Consider the following 26,941-nt stretch of genomic DNA (forward strand, 5'->3'; position numbering starts at 1 on the left):
GCTCCGGCCTTCTTCCTCCAGTTGCTAAAATCCTCACTGTGCTGCCTTCAGGGCAACTCGAATATAGCGAAATCCAGTTTTTCCGTCGATAAAAAATAATATCGACATAATTCTTAATGATCAATAATCGATTGTCGATTGATTATGCCCATCCCTACTGGGTAGTTCTGGAAGAGGTCTTTAAGGCAGCTCTCAAACACAATTTATTTTTTTTACATCTTTTGTATTTACAATTCGGCTCAACTCCACTATCGGATCAGAACAAAAATAATTGCTTAATTAAATTATACCCACAAACTAAATTTGTAAGAGTAGCACCTTCCCTTTATTTGAGATGGCTCTGTCATTGATTCACCAGGAAGCACTGGGATATTTGAAAGATTTTTTTCATCCTCTTCCTCCTTGTTACGCCCAGTGCATAAGTAGGCTCCCCTCTTACCCAACTCCCATGTACAACAGAACTGCAGTCCAAAACAATAGGTGATATCTTTGATCTACCAAGTAGTAAACAAAACGTCAGGAAGAGCACAGTCAAAAAAACAAACAAATATCTCTAACACCAAACTAACTTCCCTATATCCAAAAGAGACGAGCAGCAAACAAATGCACGGCCTTGTTTAGAGCCATGAAAAAGACAAGACAAAGGCAACCAGCCCATCCTCCAATCATCTGCCGGACCAGGAACACAGACAAAGAAAAAACACAGAGCAGGGGAACAGTACCACCCCCAGGCAGGGAGGGAGAACAACAATATGACTTAATCAATCAATCAATCATCAATCAAATTGTATTTGTATAGCCCATATACACAAATTACAATTCATCTCATAGGACTTTAACAGGGTGTGACATCCTCTGTCCTTAACCCTCAGCAAGAGTAAGGAAAAACTACTAAAAACCCTTAGAGAGAGCCACATGTGAGGGATCCCTCTCCCAGGACGGACAGAAATGCAATAGATGCCACGTGCAGGAAAACATCATCAATCTTAAAGTCTTCAAGATTAAAGATTAAAGTCTCTAGCAGCATTTGATGAGGGTAAGCATCCCGAAGGACAACCCCAACATGACATGCCAAGCAGTCCAGCTGCAATCACAGTCCATGGTCAGCAACCAGCAGGACCACGATCCACCCTCCAGACCAGAACGCCACTCCAGTCCTCAGTCATCGTCCAGCGCGGTCCTGGTCCAATTTCCGTACCCGATGCCAACGCGACACAGGGTCCGCCACCACCACCACGATCAGCCCACACGACACAGAATCCGCCACACAGGGTCCGCCACCACCACCACGATCAGCCCACATGACTCAGAATCCGCCACACTGGATCCAACACTGCAACCCCCGGTGCGCGATCCACAAACCGGGTGATAAAGCAAAGGGATTCCGGGGAAGGGGGACAGAGATGGAGAAGAGGAAGGAGAAGCTGGAAAGAGAAGCTCTGTGTGTCATGTGTCATAAAATAGAACTAGTAACGTTCTGGCGCACTAATTAGCTCTAACTACAAGCTTTGTCAAAAAGGAAGGTTTTGAGCCTACTCTTAAACGAACAGATGGTGTCTGCCTCCAGAACTGAAAGTGGTAGTTTATTCCACAGCAGAGGAGCTTGATGGCTAAAAGCTCTGGCTCTTCTACTTTTAAAGACTTTAGGGACGACAAGTAGGCCTAAATTCTGGGAGCGGAGTGCTCTAGTGGGTTTAAAAGGTACTAACAGCTCTTTAAGGTAAAATGGCGCCATATTATTAAGGGCCTTAAAGGTGAGGAGGAGAATTTTAAATTCTATTCTGGATTTAACTGGAAGCCAGTGTAGCGATGCTAACACAGGAAAATGTGCTCTCTTTTCTTTGTTCTCGTCAGGACACGTGCTGCGGCATTTTGGACAAGCTGTAGAGTCTTTAACGACTTACTGCTGGAGCCTGATAATAATGAATTACAATAGTCCAGCCTCGATGTAACAAAGGCGTGGACTAGTTTTTCTGCATCTTTTTGCGAAAGGACATGTCTGATTTCAGAGATATTACGCAAGTGGAAAAAGGCGGTTCTAGAAATTTGTTTTAAGTGACTATTAAAGGATAAATCAGGATCGAAGATCACTCCCAAGTTCCTGACTGTTTTGTTGGAAGCAAGGGCAATGTCGTCTAGCGCAGCTATATCATTAGATAATGTATCTCTAAGATGTTTCGGGCCAAGTATTATAACCTCTGTTTTGTCTGAGTTTAATAAGAGAAAATTGCGGGTCATCCAGGTTTTTATGTCCTTGAGACATGCTCGAAGTTTAGTTAATTGATTACTTTGTTCAGGTTTTATTGATAAGTATAACTGGGTGTCATCCGCATAGCAGTGGAAATTTACCGAGTGTGTCCTGATAATGTTTCCTAGTGGAAGCATATATAATGAGAATAAAATTGGGCCGAGCACAGAGCCCTGGGGAACACCATGGTTTTCTTTGGTGCGCACAGATGTCTCATCATTAATTTGCACGAATTGGGAGCGATCAGAAAAGTACGATTTAAACCAGTTAAGGGCGGTTCCATTAATGTTAATTAACTGTTTGAGTCTTTGTAATAGAATTTGATGGTCAATTGTGTCGAATGCTGCACTGAGATCTAACAGAACGAGGACAGACACAAGTCCCTGATCTGAGGCTATTAAAAGGTCATTAGTGACTTTTGCCAAGGCTGTCTCTGTACTGTGATTGGCTCTAAACCCCGACTGAAAGTTTTCATATATCTTATTTTCCTGGAGAAACTCACACAGCTGAATGGCTACCACTTTTTCTAAGATTTTAGACATGAAGGGGAGATTAGATATTGGTCTGTAATTGGCTTAAACCTCTTGGTCTAGAGTGGGTTTTTTGAGAAGGGGTTTGATAACCCCTATACCTCTGCTATTTTAAAAGACTGTGGTACATAACCTGATGATAATGACAGATTGATTGTATTAAGTAACAAACTATAAATTAGGGGCAGAATTTCTTGATGTAATTTTTTAGGAATGGGATCTAAGATACAGATTGTTGGTTTAGAACCTGAGATTAATTTGGTAAGCTGATCATAGGTGATCAGAGAGAAGCTGTCTAAGTAATTTGTAGGATTCTCAGCCGTTTCTGAGATCTCTGTTGTTGGGAGGGTATTAGTGCCAATTGAGGGCAGGAGATGGTTGATTTTATTTCTAATAGTTAGAATTTTATCATTAAAAAAGGTCATAAAGATATTGCTATTTAGGGATCAAGGAATACTGGGTTCGGTGGAGGTGTGACTCTCTGTCAGCCTGGCTATAGTGCTGAAGAGAAACCTGGGGTTGATTTTATTCTCTTCTATTAGTTTTGAATAGTAGGCGGCTCTTGCTTTGTGGAGAGCCTTTTTATATTCTTTAACACTATTCTTCCAGTCTATGAGGTTTTCGACACGGTTACTGGAGCGCCACTTCCTTTCTAGTTTTCTTGATAATTGTTTTAACTCATTTGTCTGGGAATTATACCACGGAGCTAATTTACTATGTTTGACATTTTTCTTTTTAAGAGGGGCTATTGAAACTAATGTTAATTGTAATGAGTCTGCAGAGCTATCGACGAGGTGGTCGATCTCAATGGAGCTCTGGTTTTTAAAGAATTTGGTCTTTATATCTACGGATAATACGGGTTTAAATGTAATTGGAATTATTTCCTTAAATTTAGCTACAGCACTATCAGGTAGACATCTAGAAAATGAGTCTTTTATTATTGGCATATATTCAGTTATTGAAAAATCGAAGGTTATTAAATTATGGTCTGATAGAGCTTGATTGCGCGGAAGAACTGTTAAATGTTCAATTCCGACACCGTACTATAATATAAGGTCAAGTGTGTGGTTACAACTCAGCGTCATACACTCCTTTTATTCCAGAAATTCAAGCCGTGGTTTCTTTACAGGTGTAGACAACAGTTTTATTTCATAAAGTAATTTAAGTAATATTATTTTGTTACTGTGCTGTATCAGAAGCTGCACCATTGTTGACTAATATGCAGGGTAAATCTGTTTGCACCTTTTATCCTGACATGGTGTGATATCATCTCTTGTCTGTTTAAGACACTTTCTCACACGCTGGAAATAATGATGATATCCTAGATGTTTTCAAACGTGTGCACAGGAGTAAACAGCTACATGCTGTCCTGCGTCTCCATCATGCCTAATCTTAGTGTGAATTCACCAGTCAAATTATTTTAATCCATTCACCGACAACAATGAAATCTACACAGCCTTATTTGCCCGTATCTCCTTACCCTACCCAATAGCTTCTTAAGAGCAAGTTTAGCATATGCAAACAACTATCTGAATAAAAACTTTGGTTCATTTACCGCTGTTGTAAAAATAATGTGTTACGTTTATGCATATCAATATAAAGATAACTGCAGCTACATTACATTGCAAATTCACACTCTCTGTACTGAAAATGTATTCAGAAGCAATTAAGACTGACTGGGCAAAACAAACATTTAACTGATATGTTATTTACGACTTGCATTTCTGGGTCCCTGGCAGGGCCTTTGTACCAAGGGACCCGTCCTTTTTTTCAGCAGAAGGCTAACTGTAAATCCAGGTTCATGTTGTCGATGAAAGAGTTCTCTGTGAAGTTGCGTGATTAAAGACAGCAGCATTTGCCTGTTTTTGGCCAGCAAAGATAAAGATTAGCCATTCTTTCTTGGTGTTTTTTTTCTCTACGAAAGGCAAACAATTGCACACCTCTGAGCCAAGCAGACTGAGCAGATAGAGGTGTGTCCCTGTGCTGAGTGGGTGTTTTTATGTTCCCATTACCTGGATCAGATGCTTAAATATGCAAGTCCTAGGTAATCTGACGTCAGATTAACAAGAGGGTGGAAAAAACAGTTGGAAAGCAGGCGTCCAAAAAAGAAACACGCTGCTCCCTGTGGCTCAATGAGATTATTCCAACATGCATTTCCCCAATTTTTGGAAGCTGATAACCTTTAATCTGACAATCCAGTTCCTCTGAAAGTAAGAAAAAGCATAATAGGTCCCCTTTAAGAGGAGTTTGTGAAAGGAGAAGCTGTGGAACTGAAACTGCTGTAACTGAAAAAACTAAAGATAAAAGCAGGTTCAGAGATGGGTAATTATGCAGGAATGCCTCCAACTATCATAGCTTTAGTTGAGAGTCTCCAGTATTCACTCTAAATTTGAGTTGTTTTTCATTAAAATGATTTGTTACTTGCGTGGTTCTTCATTTGTTGATTTATTTTTTATATATATACACACGTGGACAAAATTGTTGGTACCCTTCCGTTAAAGAAAGAAAAATCCACAATGGTCACTGAAATAACGTGAAACAGACAAAAGTAATAATAAATAAAAATGTACTGAAAATAACTAATACAAATAAGACGTTGCTTTTGAATTGTGGTTCAACAGAACCATTTAAAAAAGAAAACAAGTGAAAATGGCCCGGACAAAAATGATGGTACCCCTAGAAAAGATTGACAATTATTTGACCATATAAGAAAAAAACACGGTTCAGAGTGAGGCAGTGTTTGATTGGTCACACCCCCTTGTCTTTGTGTGGCGCAAAGGATTATGGGTATCCTTAGACTGAACGCATATTTGTGTTTGAGAGGGTGAGAACCGAGAATGACGACGTTTGCACGCGCGCGTGTGTATGAGAGGGAGAGGTTACATACTACGTGTGTGAGCGAGAGTAAGAGGGGGAGGTGGGGGGCTGGGCAGAGTACGTGTGTGAGACAGACAGAGCAACGCTGCCATCAGAAGCTACACTGAAAAGCTCACCAGTGGACTTTGGTTTTAGTAAAGGAGTTGATACTAGCTGCCAAGGTATGAGTCTATGTCTGTCTGTCTTCATTGGCGAGCATGTAGTAGGAATTTCTCGTTAGTATTGGTAGCTTAGCGTCATAGCTTAACATAGCGAGACAGTGTGAGATAAGGATAGATGGAAATGTGCTATAGCAGAGAGAAAACAGGTTTAGAAAAAGAATGAGGAATTGAAGAAAAGTAGGAGACCTAAATGAAGGGTGAGAGAGCGAGGGAGGCAGCCAGTGAAGGGCGAGCATGACAAAAAGGGGGAGGGTGTGGTTTAACATGGTAGACAAAGGCTCATTGCTAATTGTTTACTACCACTGCTCACAGAGAGACATGGACGATGCATGCTTGAACATTCTTGCTCTTTTTATTATCTCACCACTGTTCCCTTTCGCTGCATCACAGGTGTGTTTTGCCAGCCTGTCTCTTCCTCTGCACTATTTTCCCCGTCCTGTAAGCTCTTGTCTGTCTGTGGGGTGAAAATGGAGGGAGCATTGCTTTAATCTAACGCCTGCTGCTGCCACAAAATGTCTCCTCTTTACGTCCTCTCCTCCTCCTCTTACGAGCAGATATACTTGTGCCGATGCGTTCTGACCAGCAACTCTCAAAGTCCACAGTTAATGCCTTTTATTGAGTTTTCAGACCAAGTGTTTGTGATGACGTACTACATTATGAGTACGTCATCACAGTAATTATGACTACATTATGGTCTATAGCCATTTTCAAACATGAATTCTGGACATGTCCTCACAAATGGGTCCGGACTTCTCTCACACATTAACAAGCAGGATATACTCCGTTTAGACACGTTCACAACATGGGAACTCTACGAACCATTCAATTGAGGGGTGGACCAGCAGGCAGGGGCAGGACGTATCATAGTAATTCTGCTGCGGAGATTACATGCTTTCTTATACAAAATACTGGCGTCTGCCTTTATAGTTAAAAACTCTTAACATCTTCGCTTGTGTCTATTCCTTGTTTTGCTCTTGCTGTGTTCATGTTCAGGAATTGTGAACGCAAATGTTAAAGTTAGAGTTAAAGGCTCCGTAGTTTCTATGGACTTTCTCCGCCTGGCTTCCTAGTATATAGTCCGTGGAAATTCAGGAGAATTCGTTGTGTGAACCCAGTCATATAGAGGTCTTAAAGAGCATTACATTTAACTTTAAAAATGTATTGGCCTGCTGTTGTTGTGAACGTGTCTCTGTTAGGGGTCTAACTCAACACAAAAATCACGGTTCAATATGTACCTCGGTTTTGAAGTCACGGATTGGCATGTTTTCAGTACAGTAGAAGGGGAACTGAAATCATTAAACTGATTTTCCATTTTCGTTTAATTCAACCCTGGTTAGCTATGGATGTTTCTGTATTACCTAAGTAATTTTTATAAAAGTTTTTTGTGAACTAAAACACTTCACCTACCCCTCCATCGACATAGGGGTGAGTAGAGAAATTATTGATTTTCATTTCTGGGTGAACTATCCCTTTAAATTGCAGCATGCAGTGTATGTATTATATGGTATGACTATTTCCATTTTTTTAATTCAAAAATAATTAACTTGTCCACAGTGGTCCTGCTGGTATTAGCAATGTCAATGTGGAGAACACTTTCACGCTAGTGACAGAGATTTATAAAGGGATGGTATGATGTGACTTGCTGGCTGAAATGCAGACAAGAGGGAATTTCATAACAGGGCTTGGGCAGTTGGATATTTGCTGATATGAAAACATCTATGTCGCTCGTTATTGCTTTGACACAGTCTGAATTTTTTGCAAGTGCAAATTTAATGCAGTGGGGAGCTGGATTTCCATAGAACTTGTTTTGTTGGATGATATATTGTTCCAGAAATTATTGTGATAAGTCATATTAGGATAGGACAGAGAAAATAATTTAGTGGAAGAGACAGACTGGCCAAAAAACATTTGTGATGCAAACGAACTGAGAGGGAAGATAATCTCCCCTTCTTCTCCCATACCCATATATTTTGCTCTGCTCTACCCTCTTTTCCACCCATCTCTCTTATTTTCCGGTCGAGGCTACATTGTACGGAATCGTATTGCATTCAGTTGAAAACATTTTAAAAATAAAGCTAGGTTTCCTGAGATAATTATGTCGGGAGAAACCGAAGACGCAGACTTACTGTTATGAATCTGTAACTTCACAAAGGTGTTGTTTAGGGAAGTTTCAAATAAACCTGAAAACATCAGTTGAAAGTCTCGACCATCTTTCGTGGATATGCTACAGATAGGTAGATGGAAGATTTATGTGTACAGCTGTGGCCAAAAGTTTTGAGAATGACACAAGTATTGAAGTTCACAATGTTTGCTGCTTCAGTGTTTTTAGATCTTTTTATCAGATGTTACTATGGTATATTGAAGTATAATTACAAGCATTTCATTAGCGTCAAAGGACTTTATTGACAATTACATCAAGTTTATGCAAAGAGTCAATATTTGCAGTCTTGGCCCTTCTTTTTCAAGACTTCTGCAATTCACCCTGGCATGCTGTCAATTCACTTACGGGCTACATCCTGACTGATGGCAGCCCATTCTTGCATAATCAATGCTTTGAATTTGTTTGTTTTTGTTTGTCCACCAACCTCCTGAGGATTGACCACATGTTCTCAATGGGATTAAGGTCTGGGGAGTTTCCTGGACATGGATCCAAAATGTTTTGTTCCCCGAGACACTTAGTTATCACTTTTGCCTTAGGGCAAGGTGCTCCATCATGCTGGAAAAGGCATTCTTTGTCACCAAACTGTTCTTGGATGGTTGGGAGAAGTTGCTTTCTGAGGATGTTTTGGTACCATTCTTTATTCATGGCTGTGTTCTTAGGCAAAATTGTTAGTGAGCCCATTCCCTTGGCTGAGAAGCAACCCCACAGATGAATGGTCTCAGGATGCTTACTGTTGGCATGACACAGGACTGGTGATAACGCTCACCTTTTCTTCTCCAGACAAGCTTTTTTCCAGATGCCCCATACAATTGGTAAGGGGATTCATCAGTAAAAATGACTTTACCCCAGTCCACAGCAGTCCAATCCCTGTACCTTTGGCAGAATATCAGTCTGTCCCTGAAGATTTTTCTGGAGAGATGTGGCTTCTTTGCTGCCCTTCTTGACACCAGGCCATCCTCCTAAAGTCTTTGTGTCACTGTGCGTGCAGATGCACTCACACCTGCCTGCTGCCATTCCTGAGTAACCTCTTCACTAGTGGTGCCCCGATCCTGCAACTGAATCATCTTTAGGAGATGGTCCTGGTGCTTGCTGGACTTTCTTGGTTGCCCTGAAGCCTTTTTCACAACTATTGAACCTATCGCCTTGGAGTTCTTGATGATCCGGGGAAAATTATAGATTTAGGTGCAATCTTACAAGCAGCAATATCCTTGCCTGTGAAGCCCTTTTTGTGCAAAGCAATGTTGACTGCACTTGTTTCCTTGCAGGTAACCATGGTTAACAGAGTAAGAACAATGATTTCAAGCACCAACCAACCTCCTTTTAAAGCTTCCAGTCTGCTCTCCTGTCTCAATCAGCATGACAGAGTGATCTCCAGCCTTGTCCTTGTCGACACTCTCAGCTGTGTTAACAAGAGAAGCACTGACATGATGTCAGCTAGTCCTTCTTTGGCAGGTCTGAAAGCAGTGGAAATGGCTTTTTGGGGATTTAGTTAATTTTTGTGGCAAAGTGGGACTTGCAATTTATTGCAATTCATCTGATCACTCTTCATAGCATTCTGGAGTTAGGGCGTTAGAACTTTTCTTCATCAAGTTTGACCATCCAGATTTAACTTGGCAATATCAACGTCATTTTGAGTTTTTCTGTGAATAGTAGGAATTGTTGGGTAGTTCTGTTGAGGCTAGGACACAGCTGCTCAGAGATCAGCGCAGAAGCTTCTTGAGCAGGAGCTGCAGTTGGTTTGTACCAAGCTTCAGTTTCTGTGTCCGCCTCCAGTCTGACCTGCTCTCACTTTTTATTTTAATATTTCGTCAACTAAAATATATTTTTTTTAAACTATTAGGCTGCAGCTAAATATTTCATTTATTTCAAAGTGGGCTACTTCTTATTTTATACATTTCCCACAAATATGGGGATGACTCAAATAGGCCTACATAGTTATGTTTAATTTATTTCAAGTAGGCCTACACTTGTATTTTGTTCTCCTCTTCATAAGAGTTTGGTGTTTTTCCTTTGTTATAACAGGTAAAAATATCCATGAAATGTCAACAGTTTTCTTTATTGCTGTTCTATAATTTCATAAATGCAACAAGCTATAGTTTATATATGTATATATAAAGTATAACTATATATAAACCTTTATAAGCTGTGTCATCAAATATCTTTTGCTGCTCCTTTTGAGTGCTACATATAAGTGCAACTCACTTTTTTGTTCTTATGAAAAGTCGTAGATATCTAAACAGGAATTGTCATATAAATGTAGCTTTTCTATTTTTTGTCTAATTAATAATTGATTAAATCGAAGAAATAATCGACAGAGTAATCAATTATCATAATAGTCATTAGTTGCAGCCCTACATTCAACTCAACTAAAAACGTCAGAATGAAGAATGAGCAGTTAGATATGTGTAGAAGGAAATGCTATGCTATCAAACTGACCAATCACAGTTATGGACTGCATTGCCTTGTCAAATATTCATTAGAAAGGTGCACTTCAGGCAATGGCATGCACCTAAACTTCAGCTATAGCATCTTTTCATTGCAGAATTTGGCTCTTATGTATTTAGATGATCTGGCAGAAAAAGAGATAGGATATCTTAATTTGATATTCTTTCTTGTAATTGTTGACAAGATTTTGCTTATTGGGTAGATAGAAGTAGGGATGTGACAGGAAATCGCGAATTAGAGTGATGACATGACATATGGAGGATGCCTTATCCTGCAATGCAACAGGGTCAGGTATCAAGTGTAAGTGCAACATTAAGCTTAACTGTCTGGCTTCTGTCTTTTCACAGGTGATGTGTCACCCATCAGTATGTCCCCCATCAGCCAATCGCAGTTCTTTCCTCTGGGAGAGGTGTTGCTATTGGCTATCTCCGCGATGAACTCTGCCCATAGGCCTGTCAGTCAGGAGGCCCTAACTGAACACCTGCAGACATGTTTTCCAGGTAATACCAGCTTACACACCACCACCAAGCAACAGCCAGCCATCAGTTTATGCCTACTGATGCTTGAGAATGGCTCTGGATATGCCAATGATGATTATTAAGAAATTAATTTCAATTATATTTTATTTGTATAGCGCCAAATCCGAATATACATTATCTTAAAGCACTTAATAGCAGGTCAAGAAATCTGCCTCGACCGGTTGGGGTGAGTGGAGAAAAATGGGGAGGAGAGGAAAGATTGGTGGACAAGAGGGGAGAGAAGATAGAGATGGGGGGAGAAGGAAGAGAGAGAGACCAGGTACAGTTGTGTTCCCTCAGGTTTCAGCTCTGACAGACTAGTTGTTATGATGGTTATACTTTTATTTGCAAAGATCTCATGAAATCATTGCTCCTCAGAGTTTCAGCTCTGACAGACTAGTTGTTATGATGGTTATACTTTTATTTGCAAAGATCTCATGAAATCATTGCTCCTCAGAGTTAGAAGAATAGATGGATAAGTAGTGCTATTTTAATATCCTAAATAAATAAAACATAAATATAAAAACCACACACCACCAAAATTATGAATAAAATGGACTATGTGGCTCTGTCAACAAAACTGCTCTTGAATAAATATTTAACATTTGGAACGTTTTTCCCCCTCCCAGTCCTTCAACAGATTGTTGGGTGCAGCCTGTCATGCACAGATAATCGCAAACTAAGAATATTAGTGTGTGAGTGTGCATTCCGCCTCATTCTGGGAGAGGAGATGAGACACAACTCACCAAAATATTATTATTTTATGTTAACAACGGGAAAGGGTTTGCAAGGCTGTTGAGAGAATGAATGGGTTGGGGGATGGGCATATCTTCAACCGGACTTTTTATTGTGAAAATTGTTTGCAATATTTTTAGATTGGGCCTTCATAATTATGATCCCTACATCCTCAATAGTTATATATATATATTTTTTTATGTAACATAAAAATGCAATTGTTCTGCCTATTCAGTCCTGCAGTATTTTGTTCAGAACCAATGTATCTGAAGCACAAAGGTCAACAGTTCAGGGGTGGGGGAGGGGAGAGGAGAGCACAGGCCAACTGCCACCTACTTACCCTCCCTGAGTGCATAACATTATTAGACTTCATCTATATGTTGAAGTATATGTAAATTAGTCCACAATACTTACATTCTTGCGAATTTGAAATGAAAAATCAATTTTCAGACTTTAAATTTGGTTTTAATCTGAAAAGTACTTTAGGTGCAAATATCCTATAAATATTTTTTTAAACAAATGCAAGTAAGGGTTACTTTAGGGTGAACTAACAATGCACTTACATATACTACAAATTTATAATATACTTTGAAATATATCACTTATAGAGCGCAAGTACATTTACATTAGTATATTTAAGGCTTGAGCATTTATAATTTAAAACTCCTCAAAATGTATTAGGGAAATTATAACACATTTGTATACTTAAGATGTGCTAATGATTAGGGCTGCTCGATTATTCTGAAGTCTATGCTTTATTCTTTAAATGACTTGAGCATGCGCAATAAAGTGAATCACTTCCGGTTCAGGTAAACACAGATGACGGCTGCGTGTCTTATTCCTCCGTGAAACCAGGATATCGGTGCCCGGTCATTCAAACGCTCAATGATTGAAACCCTAACACTAGGGCTGCTCGATTATGGGAAAAATCATAATCACGATTATTTTGGACAATATCAAAATCACGATTATTCAAACGTTATTAATATGTGCCCTTATTCTGAAGTCTATGCTTTATTTTTTTAATCACTTCCGGTTCCGGTAAACACAGATGACGGCTGCGTGTCTTATTCCTCCGTGAAACCAGGATATCGGTGCCCGGTTATTCAAATCCTTAATGATGGCAACCCTAACACTCTGACCGACTGACCGGCGCGGAGAAATGCGGGTCCGTGCTGACCAGGTTTAACAGCCAGGCGGGAGCGCGCTTGAGAATAGCGGTGCGGGGCACAGCAGCAGCCGCTACATGGTCTTAGTGTTGCTCTAAGTTTTTCGACTCTTTTTATCGATCAAACGGGGCTGCCTTTCCTTTTCTTCCACTCGCGCTGTTTTTTCACCGGCGGTCACCACACACACAACTCACCTCTTTCACTTTACAGCTGCTTGAGAGTGAGTGACAGTCAGCTGGGCCACTGAATGCTTTGGGGGAAGGACTGAATTGTGCAACCCTAACACTCGAAAAAAAACACCAAATAATTGTTTCTACTCGATTATAGTAGTTTGGAGATTGTTTAAATTTCGATTAATCAAGCAGCCCTACTACTGAGAGAGTGTAAGCCCATTTACTTTCTCCTAAAACAACTAATATTGCAGTGGTGGAAAGGCACAGAGTAGAGATGTGAGATGTGCTTTATAGTCCCTGTGATGTCATGGCAGTAGGGATCCCCACAAGGGTCCTCTGGCGCACGTCTAATGGGACACCAGAGATTGGACTCAGGAAAAACCTCATAATCAGGTGTAAAATACAAAACCTGATGGGGGTTGAGCACATTTCTGTCCTTTCTTTATTTGGATTTTCCCATAATTTAGTGTAAGTATTACTTTAGAGTATATCTCCAAATTATGTCATCGTAGTTAATCCTGACTCCTACCTGCCTGCCAAAAACTGTAAACTGTTTATGGATGGTGAGCTCCCACTTATGCAAATAGGATATCTTCTGAGGCTCATTCTGAAAGGGACAGACTATCTAGTGTGGTAGAGAGAAAGGGAGAACTAAAAGAAAGGGGGCCAAAGAGTGCTGTTCTTTTTTAATGCCATTTGGTTTGACTTTTAGATAAACTGCATATCCCATAATGTAGTTATCAGCACTATCATAAGGATGTTCTTGGATTTTGTGGGGGATGGGGGAAATAGGTGAGAGTGCAGAGTCGGATCTCTGACAGTATCAATCATTTGTATCTGTTGTTCCTCCTAATTAACTTTGGTATATTATAGGGATGCACCGAATAGAGAATTTGTGGCCGAAGCCGAATAATAATCAAACGGTTGGCCGAATACCGAATACCGAATACCGAATGTGGTTGTTAAGTTTTTCATTATTTTTTTTTTTTAATTTGCAAAAATAAAATACATAGACATGATTTTCAAAGAAAGTAAATGTTTATTTAACATTTCTGACATGTTGTGCAAAAGTTGGCACAAGTCTACTAAGTAACAGTAGGCTATAATGTAAACAATAATGTAAAGGCTGAGGTAAATAGCAAGTGTGCTTGTAACATCAAACACTTACAGGTACATGCAGGGCCGGTCTTTCCTACAGGCGACATAGGCGGTTGCCTAGGGCGCCACTCAGAGGGGGGCGCCAAAAACTGCGCCTAGGCTGAATTTTTGGCGCCCCCTTTTATATGTGGTATGCCCAAAATATTGTATTTAATCACTTTAACAGTAATTTAAGTAGTTTCACTAGAGAAATCAGTAAATGACAGCAGCACTCAGGTGGAACGTTTGGCACGAAGCAGTTGCACCCCGTCCTGTCTCTTTGGGGGTAACGTCCGCACACCTGTCAGGTGCAGTCTGGATGAGGAAGTGAATGCTCCGTGTCTTTACTGCAGCTGCATCCATCCTGTATTCTACAGGTTAGTAGTGGGTGAGAGTCACCTACGTTAGCTCCTGAAGCTTCGCTTGATCACCACGAGTGTCATTGAGACATATTATGTCATTTTGATTATCTACTTAGACTGGTTAAACTCAGAAACTCCACTGGGCAGTGAGGGGAGACGCTCGCGCACCAGGTGGGAGGGGCTACCTTCGCCTTAGGTTTGTTTTACCTGCGCGTCGTCTTGCAGGCGGGTCGCGATAGTATATTGTTTACTTTACAGTGTGTAGTTCAGCTCCGACACACACAGACTCTGTAATTAATTCATGAATTATTATTGTGCCTTATAAATACCAGTTATAAGCTAATGTTCAATAGGTCTATATTGTAAATGTTTATATTTCTTTATGAGTGATAATGTATATTAAGATGTTTGGAGGAAAGAGACACCATAATAATTGAATGTATGTTTTATGCACTTTAAAATGAAGTTACACTCAGAGAAATGCTTGTACTTGAAATTGTGTTTAATTTGAATAAGATGCAGTCTGGATGAGGAACTGAAGGCTTTCTGTCGTTACTGCTGCTGCATTCATTCTGTATTCTACAGATATACGTTGTTGCTGTGCTATCAATCTTGGGACCCATAACATATATCTCCAACCAATATTTTGACATAAAAAAAATGAATACAACATTAGTGTAAAATGAGGCAAAAATCGAGGTACGTACCTCCTTGGTGTTGTCGGAACATGCTATTACGTTGAGGCTTATGGTAAGAGTGTGTGTGTCCAAGCAACTTCGACGAAGAAAGAAATAATTGTATACGTTTTCGTGGAAAATCGTTTTGAAAAAAATATTAATTTTTTTTGGGGGGGGCGCCAGGGGTGAAGCTTGCCTAGAGCGCCAAATGTGCTAGGGCCGGCCCTGGGTACATGCAGTCGTGCAGTCACTCACGACTGCATGCACTTTTGATGGGTCGATATGCCAAGTTTGAAACATCCTGGCAAATGCATCAGAGATGGCTACTGCCGTGTGTGATCCTCTGAACTCCTGTGAGTGAAGCACTATATTTTGTAACTTGAAATCTGCATCGACCCACTGTGCTGTTAAGCTCAGCATGCTGGTGGGGCTGACATCCGAGCTCCATATGTCTGTCGTGAAGCTGAGGTTAACATCTTTATCTTTAGCCAATAGCTCGTGGACGCGAGTTGCAACGCTCACGTACATCTCAGGTAAGCACACGTCCGAGAAATACCGCCCGCTTGGTATCGTGTAACGGGGCTCAATGTGCTCCACAAGTCTCCGAAAGCCGATGTCCTCCACAACACTAAACGGTTGATCATCCAAAGCATTAAACTCCATTACCTTCTACGTGATTGTGTTAACTTTGGCATTGTCCTTTGCGAACTTTTTTGTCTTTTGAAAGACCGCGGCCACGGACGGAGTGTGGGTGCTGCTCGGAGCTTTCCTCTTTGATGCTACTGCAGCCGTCGCTCGCTCAAACTGAGCATGCTGCTCGGGGTGTTTGGCTTTAAGGTGGTTAATTAAGGCAGTAGTGCCAAAGGTCTTTGCGGACGACCCCCCTCTAGATATTTTGGCTAAACACTGCTTGCAAACTGCAATTCTTGTGTCGCTCTCCGACACTTTAAAACATGACCACAGGGCAGGATAAACCTGCCCTTTAGCCTAACTCTATGTTTCAACCTCTTTCTTTCTGCTTGGTTTTTCTTCTAATCAACAAATTTGGGATGAAGAGGTATAGACAAACACTTTGTGTGTGTGTATACATATGCACGCATGCACACAAACATGTGTGCAGATTGTCAGTCTGTCTGCATGGCAGTGCGTCATTCTGGCTGGGCTGAAAGGCTGTTATGATGTAACTGCTAGTAATACCTCCAGACTGATAAAGAGAGAGACAGCTGGAGATTTTGAAGAGAGACAGAGAGGGGGCTGTGAAGGGGACACAAAGGAGGAGAGAGCAGGACAAAATGCGAAGAAACCGACCGTAGAGACACAATGAGAGTTGTAGTTTGTCAAAAAATGTACACACACTCCTCACTGTTTCATAAATCGCTAATTAGTGCCTGTGTACCTCATTAGAAAATGCTATAACCCAACAGTTTTAATGCACAAAATATTCTTTTTATCCTTTCTTCAAAATTATTTCTAACAAACCGATAACAAGGAGAGTGAAATGAACTATTCTGTAATAATCCAGTTAAGAAACATGTTGCTGGGCATACTTGGATAGACTCCGATTTACTTTTGTCCCATGGATACACCCTTTGTTACTTAATTTTATTATTATATTAATTGTATACCGAGTCATACATTCCTTCAACCACTTAATTGAAATTATCACATTCTGACATTTCTCACAATACAATTCATAATCTTACATAATTGAGGTGTTTCTCCGTCTGTAAAGAAATATGGTCTTTTCTTTTTGGTATTTATCACCAATCCAACCTTGCAAACTTTTGCCTGGTTATTTTGTGTATTACTCATAGAGATTACCTTCAACAGGTGAGTCTGTGTGCTGCAAACTGTTACAAATTTCTAACATATCACATATCCTGAATTCACTGCATTCACAACCAAAGACTACTCCTAAAACCCAAACAATATCAGTGAATCGGAAAAGTTTTACTTTTCGAGATGTCAACTGAATAGGATTATTATTTTCAGAAAGTTACACAAATCGTTGGAAACAGTCCCATCAGAAATTGATTTTCAGATGCTTCAACATCTGAAATCCCCGTTCAGGCTTGGTATTAATATCTGAGTGATTTTATCACAATTGGACAGCTCTTAGTATATGTGCGAATGCACCCAAATGTATACTCAATGCTGAGTTCTGATCACTCGGACCACATTCAAAGGTGATCTGATATGCATGTGGCCACACTTCTTTGCTGAGTGAACACAATTGTGTCCTGGGCCACATGAAGGACCCCCGAATTGGCTGATGTCCTTTGACATTCATTGTTTTGCAATAAATCTAACTTATTTTTATACTTCTTAGTGCACATACATTTATTTGCGCGTGGCAACTGTCACCACATAATGAGGTACAAAACAAATGTTGAATACATCTAATCTGGTTATTTATTGGTATTACTGTGTGTACCTTTGGCAGCACAGGATTTACAAAATCTTGGAATTTTACATTTTATCAGTTATAAATCTTCCGAGGTATGACTGCTTGCAGTTTAATCTAATTACCTGTGAGAAATGCCTCTGCTCTAAATGCCTGTTATTATATATTGTTCTTAGGTGTTCCTACGCCAACAGAAGAGGTTTTGCACCACACACTAAGCATGCTGGTCCATGAGAGGAAGATCTACCCAGCAACAGACGGATATTTTATTGTAACCCCACAGACCTACTTTATCACACCGAGCCTAATCCGAACCAGCTCCAAGTGGTACCACTTAGACGAGAGATCCATTGACCGACACCAGCAACATCAGCAGACACAGTGCACCTCACCTCACTTTGGCACCGTCACCCCATCCACTTCTGGAGGCGTGCATGATAAAACACAGATTAAGGCTAGCCAAAACCATAGTGCAGGCGGGGGTGCAGGTGGAGATTCTTTTTACAGCAACACTTACCATGGAGACGACCCTCCAAGCCAACACACCAACCTACAGTGCCGATTCCCCAAAGACCATCGGGAAGTGTACTCATCCCCAAACCCTTCACAAACACCTCCCCAGCAAACAGGAGGCGCCACAGAAAAAAGCCGCAGCACCCTCGGGTTCACCTTCAAGACGGAAACTCTAACCAAGCACAGGGGGGGGGGCAATGGGGGAGGTGGAGGAGGAGGAGGAACTGCAGAGATAGAGAAACAAACCAGTGGAGGAAGTGGTACAGGCAGTCGTAAGTTTGGTCTGAAGCTGTTCCGTCTGAGCTTTAAGAAAGATAAGACCAAGCAGTTTGCGACCTTCTCAGCACAGTTCCCCCCTGATGAGTGGCCACTCCGTGATGAGGAGGTGCCCAGCCAACTGCCACGTCATGTAGAGATGGAGATTATCCGCAGAATCAACCCTGACCTTACTGTTGAGAATCTTGCCAGGCACACAGCTGTCATGAAGCGTCTTGAAGAAGAGCGTGCTCAAAGAAGTAAAGCCTCATCAGCCAATCAGAGCTCTAGGAGTAGGAGAAGTGGAGGTAGACACAGGAAGCAGTCACAGACCAAATTAAGCCGCTCACATAGTAAAACAAGGGCATTGCATGGTGAGCCAAGTGATGCATCCCACCTAGAGCTGGCTGACAGGGACTATAGAGCCTACTCATCCTCACTGGCTCGGTCACCAAGGGAACACGCTCTGGCCATGGAGCGACAGCGGGCTCGGCTTCACCTTGCACACAGCAACCCCAACATTCTAGACACCTCTCACCTGCCTATCACACCGGAATGGGATGTGTCTGGAGAGCTTGCTAAGCGAAGAACGGAAATGCCTTTCCCAGAGCCAAGCCATGGCCCATCAGCCCACCACTCCAAAGTCCACCGCTCACACTCGCACACCCAGGAGAGAAAATCCAGGAATGAAAGGAGTGACAAGGCCAAGGAACGTTCCAGATCCATGGACAATTCCAAGGGACAGCTTGGAGCAGGGTTGATCGCACCACCTGATTATTATGATGACCGGAACCGTTACTATACTGATGATGGTACCCTGCGAGCGAATCAGAGCTCTTCTCACTACTCTCGTTCCACACCCACCTCAGCTAAGCTTGCTGGGGATTGTCTGGGGCTGGATGCTGGTAGGAGCTTAGAGAGGAATAAGAGCAGGGACAACCTTCCAGCATACTCACCAAAACCCCTGCCCACTTCTGTTGCTCCTGATGATTACTTTCATTGCTCTGGTTCCTCTGATGCTGTTATCACAACAGCAAATCCACTGGGAACTCTGAGCAAAAGTTGCCATGATGGATTAAAAGTAGGTAACTCTAACAGGAAGACAGACAGACAGACACCCCACCTGACAGACCATAAGGAGGACAAATGGGTGGGACCTAAAGGTGGCAGTCTGCCTCCTATACCTCTCACTAACCCTGACCCGGCCCTTCCAAATGGACGGCCTCCCCACAGTGCCTCCTTTGGTCAGGAGAAACGTAAAGAGATATTTAGTAAAGACACTCTCTTCAAACCTCTTCCTGGCCTACATTTGCCTGGCTACAGCTCCCTGAGAAAAAACCCTGCCCTTGTCTCTTCTACCCTGTCCTCATCCTGCGATGTACTCGATTCCCAGGAGGCCTTTGATGCGCCCAGACCTTTGATGGCCACAGCATCTGACCCCCCACAGGGGCTTGAACCCACGACCAGTACTGCAGAGGCATCATTCGACTATTACAATGTCTCAGATGACGATGAACTTGAGGAGAGTGGGACCAAAAGTCGAGGAGAGGACCAGAAGGCTGGAGGAGGCATTGTTGGGATGGGAGGGGGTGCAGCAGGTACCATGCAGTGGCTCCTGGAGCGAGAGAAGGAGAGGGACCTACAGAGGCGATTTGAAAGAACCCTCACCTTCCCCAGTGCTAAAGAGAGGCTTCCAGAGTCCAGTCAGAACCAGCAGTCAGCCCACTCTGCTAGACTGGACAGTATGGACTCCAGCTCCATCACAGTTGACAGTGGATTCAATTCTCCACGGTGAGAACTTGTGGATACACAAACAAACATTTAGAACTGATACTGTAGTTTGATTTATCAGTGTAGTTTTTGTTAATTTTTGTCACTCTAAGCATTAAATTGTTTTATCTATTTTAAGGTAAGTGGATGATGTTTAGCCTCAGACAAGACTGCATTGGGTTTTGCAAGAACTTATCATGTCCCGCAAAAAACTTTTAACAGGGAGTAGCTAGATAAAAGAGGGAGAGAGAGACACAAGAGGCCAGGAACAGTGGTGTAACAGTCATATTTAAGCTCTGTCAGAATTGTGGTTATAATGGAAATTATACTGCAGTAATCAGTAATTCTGTTATTATAGATAGCACAAGTAGTAGTAGTAATAATAATTGTGTTGACATTTTTGTGTTCGATGTGAAAAATTGCCTAACATTTTATGTATATTAATAAGTGTCGCCCTCACCCCAAGTGGGGATGGTGGGTATGTCTTCCTCAAGTTTATATCCTTATATGTTTTGGTTTTTTAAGTCTGTCTTGTTTAACTCATCCCCATTCTGCAGGGAGGACCCCTGATTTACGGAAACTGAGAAACAATACCAACACTGCAAAATGTATATTTATGTGTGATACTACAGTTTTTTGTATTATGTTTGATATCATGTGCCTTATTCTATATTACTAACTCCTATTATCATTTCTAAATTCCACTTGAGTTTAGTATAAGTGTCTTATCTTATCTTTGCCTGTTACATCCTCTTGTACATCCCAAAAATATGCAGCATTATAGAACATGGAAATCACAAACAAAAATTGGATAAAGAGTTGATGGCCATAAAGTTGTTTTGAAGCTGTAGAAAAGAGTTCCATCCAGCTTCTACATAGAAGTTAGGGCTAGGGGATCTGGACTCCTATTTTCATTTCCCTATGCTTTATTTCCAGCAGAAGGGGAAGCTTTTAGTGCTTTTTTCAGTGTTGTACAATTTGTCACTGAGTTTCTCTGTCTCTTAACAGAACAAGGGAGAGTCTAGCATCTAACACCTCTTCCATAGTGGAGAGTAACCGTCGTCAGAACCTGGCATTGAGTCCTGGACACCTCAGCATCACTACTGGCAACGGTCGCCCCTTCTCCTTCCGTAACATCACAGAACCTACCAGCACCCAACCAGAGAAACTCCAGAAGCCCAGCGCCTGCCTTGCATCAATCACCAGCGTCTAGGGACAGAAATAAAGGCTGGGCGGGATGCTGAAATCCAATGGACAATGGCCAGAAAATTTAAGTTCCAACCCGAGGACTGTTACACCTTAAGACGAACAAATGGATTTAGCCAGTGGAACTGTACCTGTTTAAACACACATACTCACATAAATAAACAGGCCACTGGGCAGTCATTGTACAGCCTCTTGTTTACACTGCTGTTATGTTCTTTCACATACATTGGTGTTTGTGTGTGGGCGTGTGTGTGGGCGCACTCTCTTGTACAGCTATCTTGTGAGGACCAGTTTGAGTTTAAAACCCATCGAGTGAAGATATTTTAGGAAAGTGACGACATTTTGGCCGGGTCCTCACTTTGTGACCCCCCCTATAATGGGCTGGGGGTTAAGACTGGTTTCAGTGTTAGAGTTAGAATTAGATGTAGGTTAAAGTAACCCCTAGAGCAGGGGTAGGCAACCTTTGTTATCGAAAGAGCAATTTGGCCCCCTTTTCCCCCACATAAAGTTAAATATATAGTAGTGATGCACCGATGTATCGGGCGATCGGTAGAGGCCGATATTCGCCTCGTTTACTGATATCGGCGTATCGGTAATAAACTTTACTTTCACAGATATCATTGGCCGATGTTCAAATTTGTGGTAAAACCGCTGGGTTTTATATATATAAACAATATTTTGTTGCATTTATTAAATTAAAGAACAACAAAAAAACGTGAAATTATATTGATATTTTTACCTGTTACAACAAAGAAAAATATCAAACTCTTATGATGAACCTGAGTGATATATAAAAAGTGATTTGTTAAGTTTACCGTTAGCAAAAAAAATGCGCAACATGCACAACACTGTACAGGGAGCCACTGCAGAGGGGCTGAAGTGCCGCGGGATGCCAACCCCTGCCCTGGGTTGGGCATTAAGTTTGGATGGTTAAGGTAAGGGGCTAGGGAATGCACTATGCTAATAAGTGTCCACACTAAAATAGCTGTACAAATGTGTGTATGTGTGTCTGTTATATTTGTATAATCTGTAATCTCAGGTCATGTTTTTTCCACTCTTGTTCTAGCTGCTCCAGATCAGTACATCTAACTATGTGTGACTAGGTGTACATATTTAAGAGATGCTGCTCTGCTGACCACTGTTACTAATGGTACACACTTTGACACTAATCCAACTTAACATTCTCCACTAAGAGGTACCCTGTAAAATGTAGCAAACAAATTCTCATTGAATGAATCATCCCTCCAAAATGCAAGATTTTGGTGCTTAAACATTCAAATGAATAACCTGTTACCTAGGCTTTACCCTCTGCACCATTAATGTGACGATGACCATCGGAACTGTGTAAACATTCTTTCCAGTTTTAACTTTAAATCTCCTCCAGCTTAACAGGAAACCTGAGGACCAGCTCCAGGGATAAGATTTGATTTGAAATTATTTAATATTTTCCACATTTCTGGCCCCCCTCTTGACTGCTAATTCAACAGATGAAGATGTATCATGTTTCAACTTTCTGTTGGTTGCCAGAAATAATCTCTGCCATTCAAGCGAGTGTTCTAATGTTCACTGACAGATGTTTTCACTACTGTTCTATTGTAGCAGGCCAGGTGTGTTTTTAATAAAAAATACTTTATTGATTACTCAGGGGAAATTCCTGTGTTGTGGCAGTACAGAGATGCAACTTAATTAATTCATAGAGTGAATTCGATATTAAATAACTATAGCAATTGTAATAAACATCTTTATTCAATATACATAGGGCTGTCAAAATTACCGCCTGATGATTAATTTGTGGATTAAACACAATCTTTTTTTGAATGACCCGCTCTGTGTACTCATACCCCAGTCACTTGCTCAGAGCGACGCACGCACAAAGTGAGATCATTGCTCTGATTTTTCTAACTACACGTCGGCATGGCGGAGACCCACGGATAGCTCTTGGCTGTGATTGGTCCGCTAACGCCAGCATTTCGGGACGACATCATTTCCGGACCTCAAACCTGTTTCATTCCCTAAATCACAATAAACCTAAATCACAACTACGACTCTATGATTAATGTGACAACTGTGTTAAGCCAGCGGCTGACGGTGGCTGGTTAAAGCACTTACGGCATGTGTGTACGGTCACATACGGTTATAACGAACTTTGATAACGGGGATAGCGGGCTAGCCACCATGCTAACTGCGGTGGGAACAGCGCAAAAACCCGCTGACTTTAATCCCACGGCTCTCATGACACTGTTTCTCAAACACCGTCAGGTTAGAAGCAAACACTTGGTAGTAGTTAGTATCGGGTGTCCGTGCTGACTGTGTGTGGAAGCTGGGGGCAAGACAGCTGCCTCCGTGTAGCTTCAAGCTGTTGCAGATGTTGAATTAGCAACGCAGTTTGGAAACAAGACCGGGGAACCGCTGCGCTAAGACACGATACCATAAGCATGTTGACCCGCTGGGTGTCACTTTATTTCAGCAAAAACTGTCGCGTCATCTACAGCCTTTTTCTGTTTGTTGCCATCGTTCACTGTGTGTGAGGAGCCGGGGGGACGTAAATAAACCAGCGTAGACTTCTTCCATATACCACATGAGGTAGGCTTCTCTAAGCTCGACTTCCGTTGCGCCAACTACTGTTCTGGCGGTGAATTGTTTTCAGAACAAAAAGGCTCGTAGAGCTATAAATCAAATAGTGTCCGTCTGATACGTCCGTGCCTCCGTCCGCAACGGACTCGGAGAAGCATAAAGAGGCCTTCGAGTGTGTGTTTGATACCTAGTTCAATTTTATTTGCATGAACTGAACTTGGTACACGTTCTTTTTAAGTGTGAACTGGCTCAACACTGCTTCTGCAGATGGGTTCAGATTTCACATTCACATTTAATTGTGTAAAGGTTTGCCTTAGTTGTTTGATTTAAAAAAAGAAGATAAAAGTATTATTCAAACAATCCTATACTAGCTAAAAAAAACAGAGAGCAAAGGCTAGGATAAAGGTTATGTTTGATTGTGATTAAAAAATATATATAGTTTGCTCAGAGGCATAGCAAAGAGACGGACAAATTTAATTATGGTTTGGTATGTTTTAGTTTGATTTTATTGCATTTTTCAATCTCAATAACTGTCATTTGGACTTTAAAACAAATGTTAAATGTATATATCTGCTTTCTGTCATTTATCTATCCATTCCAACAAGAATATACATAGAAAATGGGGACAGTCGTAAAACTGTTGTGCATACTGCATTAACTACAGCCACGACTGGTGTGGCTCATACACAACATTTCCGCTCTGGGGAACTGCCAGTAGTGGAGTGTGGTGTTACCCCGGTATTGTCCGGTAGTGGATCGGGGCAGCCAAGAAAGGAAGAGCATTCACCAGGTGCGCTCACCCTCACCCCAGGGCCTGGTGGTAGTACATTTGTCACTGCTCACACGCCCGGACATAGGCCAGTGCCTCCCCCCACTGAGAGCTTTTGTTTAGCTGAATTGAGGTAGGCTCTTGTTAGGAATTTAAATTCTGGCTGGTATTTGGGTCTGACTGAAACTATTTGCAACTAAAGGGGGGGGGGGGGCATGAGCAGTTGGGCCATATATAAGGCCTTTATACAAATGATTTATAAATAACCCTTGCTGCATATTGTTAATAATGAATCTTATAATCGTTCTGAATTCTAACTTTTGGCATTAAACCATTATTCCCTTAGACTCATTCACATATATTTCAAGCAGCTGTCTGATAAAGTTCTGGAGGTTGGACAGAGTGACTTTGTTGACATGGTTTTGTCTCATTGTTTTGGGTTCGAGGATCCTAATGTTTACACCAAGTGCACATTGTTTGAATATAGCAGGAACTTCATATTCCTTTCGCCAATGGCCTACATGGCATCACTGTGTGAAGGCCTTTTATGAAGAGAACATTTTGCTTAGCAACTATCAGAGTAGTAGTAGCTTCACAGAGAGCGGCTTCTTGTCACTTCTTGGATTCCTTGACAAGAGGCGGGGGACTACAGCTGTGGACCAATAAGGGAGAACCAAATTGATTTGCGGTGACTCCCCTTCAATCTTTCATAACCAATCATATTAAATCTACTGTTATAACTATATCAAACCCCTTTTGTTCTGGGCCATTATTAACTACCTATTGCTAACTTAATTAGCCTAGGCTGTGATAATTGTCCATAGCTATGTTGTTCAATTTTCATTGCATCTCAATAAATATTTAAATATTTCCGGCTCTTCTCTTATTTAGGATAAACCAACACGCCTGACACTCTCTGCTGGTCATCACAAGCATCCGTTAATCCAATGGCCGCTATGAATGTTTCAAACGATTCATGCAAGAGAGTCCATGGAACAGAGAAGGGGTTGGGAACGGAAACTCAATCGTCGCCAATGTTAATTCGAATGACTTGAAGCAGCGACTTCAGTTCGAACATTTAACTTCATTGTAACGCACATATAACAAAACCCTTCCCTGCAGCCTGTCGTAAAACTGTCATGAATACTGCAGTAACTACAGCCACGACTGATGTGGCTCGTACAACAGCTTGGACCTTAAACATTTTTTTTTACAGTTTTTCTGCGTCTGTCAATTAATTACTGCTCTTCTCTGTCATTCGTGCTCTGCAATGCCGAAAGAAAAGACCCCGCCATCTCCTCCACCTCTCCATATGTTGTCTAAGTTCACAAATTTTGTTGTTTTTACCCGCTGTGAGTTTACATTTGTGCTGTCACATTGTGTGTGTGTGTTGTGGGAGCCTGGCTTTGCAAAAGCAAACAGTGGGTACACAAACCGGAAAAAGAGCAGTCAGAAGCAGGGGTTGTGGTGAATATAACATAAGAGGTTTATTCATAAATTGAGGGGAAAAAGGAGGAGGGCGTCCAAAGGTAACTCAGAACGGTTGGCAGTTTGCATCTGGGGCTCCGTCGGGCTATTCCTGATCCAACAAGAGAGAGAGACAGCAATTATTCCTCTTTATGCAACAAAGAGGCAGGCCGCTGGCCTCTTACCCTGAGACTGTTTGGCAAAAGCGTCTGGGTCTCACTCCTCTGCAACTCAGGGCCTCTCACTCCTTTGTTTGAGGTTTTTAAGATGGCTCCTGATTGCCTGGCTGATTCACTCCACCTGTGAGTGACAATCAGAGCCACCTGGGAGGAGAGGAGTTCCCTATGAGGATCCTCTGGAGTAGTACCGACCCATCCAACACCACACCCCTTGATTTCTTTTGTCTGGCTGTCCTCAGCCATGTGGGGCACTGCTCACTGGCTGGGCCCTCACAGTGTGTGAGTGTGTGTGAGAGAGAGATGCCGAATTAATAAATTATGCGCACAGCTGTGATGAAAGAATTTACTCATTTAAGAACAGTGTTGACCACCACAAATGGCAGCCATTTCAAACAGATAAACCTTAAAACTGTAGCAGGTGTGGACTCCGCTGCTTTGGGATCATGGCAGACGCTAATTAAAGTTGCAGAGTGTAGATTTTAGTGACATGAAGTGGTGAAGTTGCATGTTGCAGCCGAATAACTCTCACCTCATCCTCCCCTTCCAAACATGAAAGAGAACCTATGGTAAACGTCAGTTTTCATTAAAACACAAATAGTGTTTAGTTTAGC

At 41.6% G+C, this 26,941-nt stretch overlaps 1 protein-coding gene across 1 annotated transcript in view; it reads left to right on the plus strand.

The window, feature by feature from the left end:
- The window catches only part of LOC133958529 (storkhead-box protein 2-like), an 80,850-nt gene extending 57,869 nt beyond the window's left edge, over positions 1-22,981 (plus strand). The window contains exons 2-4 of the mRNA XM_062393389.1: positions 10,770-10,922; positions 17,774-20,156; positions 21,144-22,981. Of these exons, the coding sequence (XP_062249373.1) occupies positions 10,770-10,922; positions 17,774-20,156; positions 21,144-21,348 (2,741 nt within the window). The 3' untranslated portion in view covers positions 21,349-22,981. The remainder of the gene's footprint in view (positions 1-10,769; positions 10,923-17,773; positions 20,157-21,143) is intronic.
- Positions 22,982-26,941: the final 3,960 nt, after the last annotated feature.

This window comes from Platichthys flesus, chromosome 8 (genome assembly GCF_949316205.1).
Source record: "Platichthys flesus chromosome 8, fPlaFle2.1, whole genome shotgun sequence".
NCBI lineage: Eukaryota > Metazoa > Chordata > Actinopteri > Pleuronectiformes > Pleuronectidae > Platichthys > Platichthys flesus.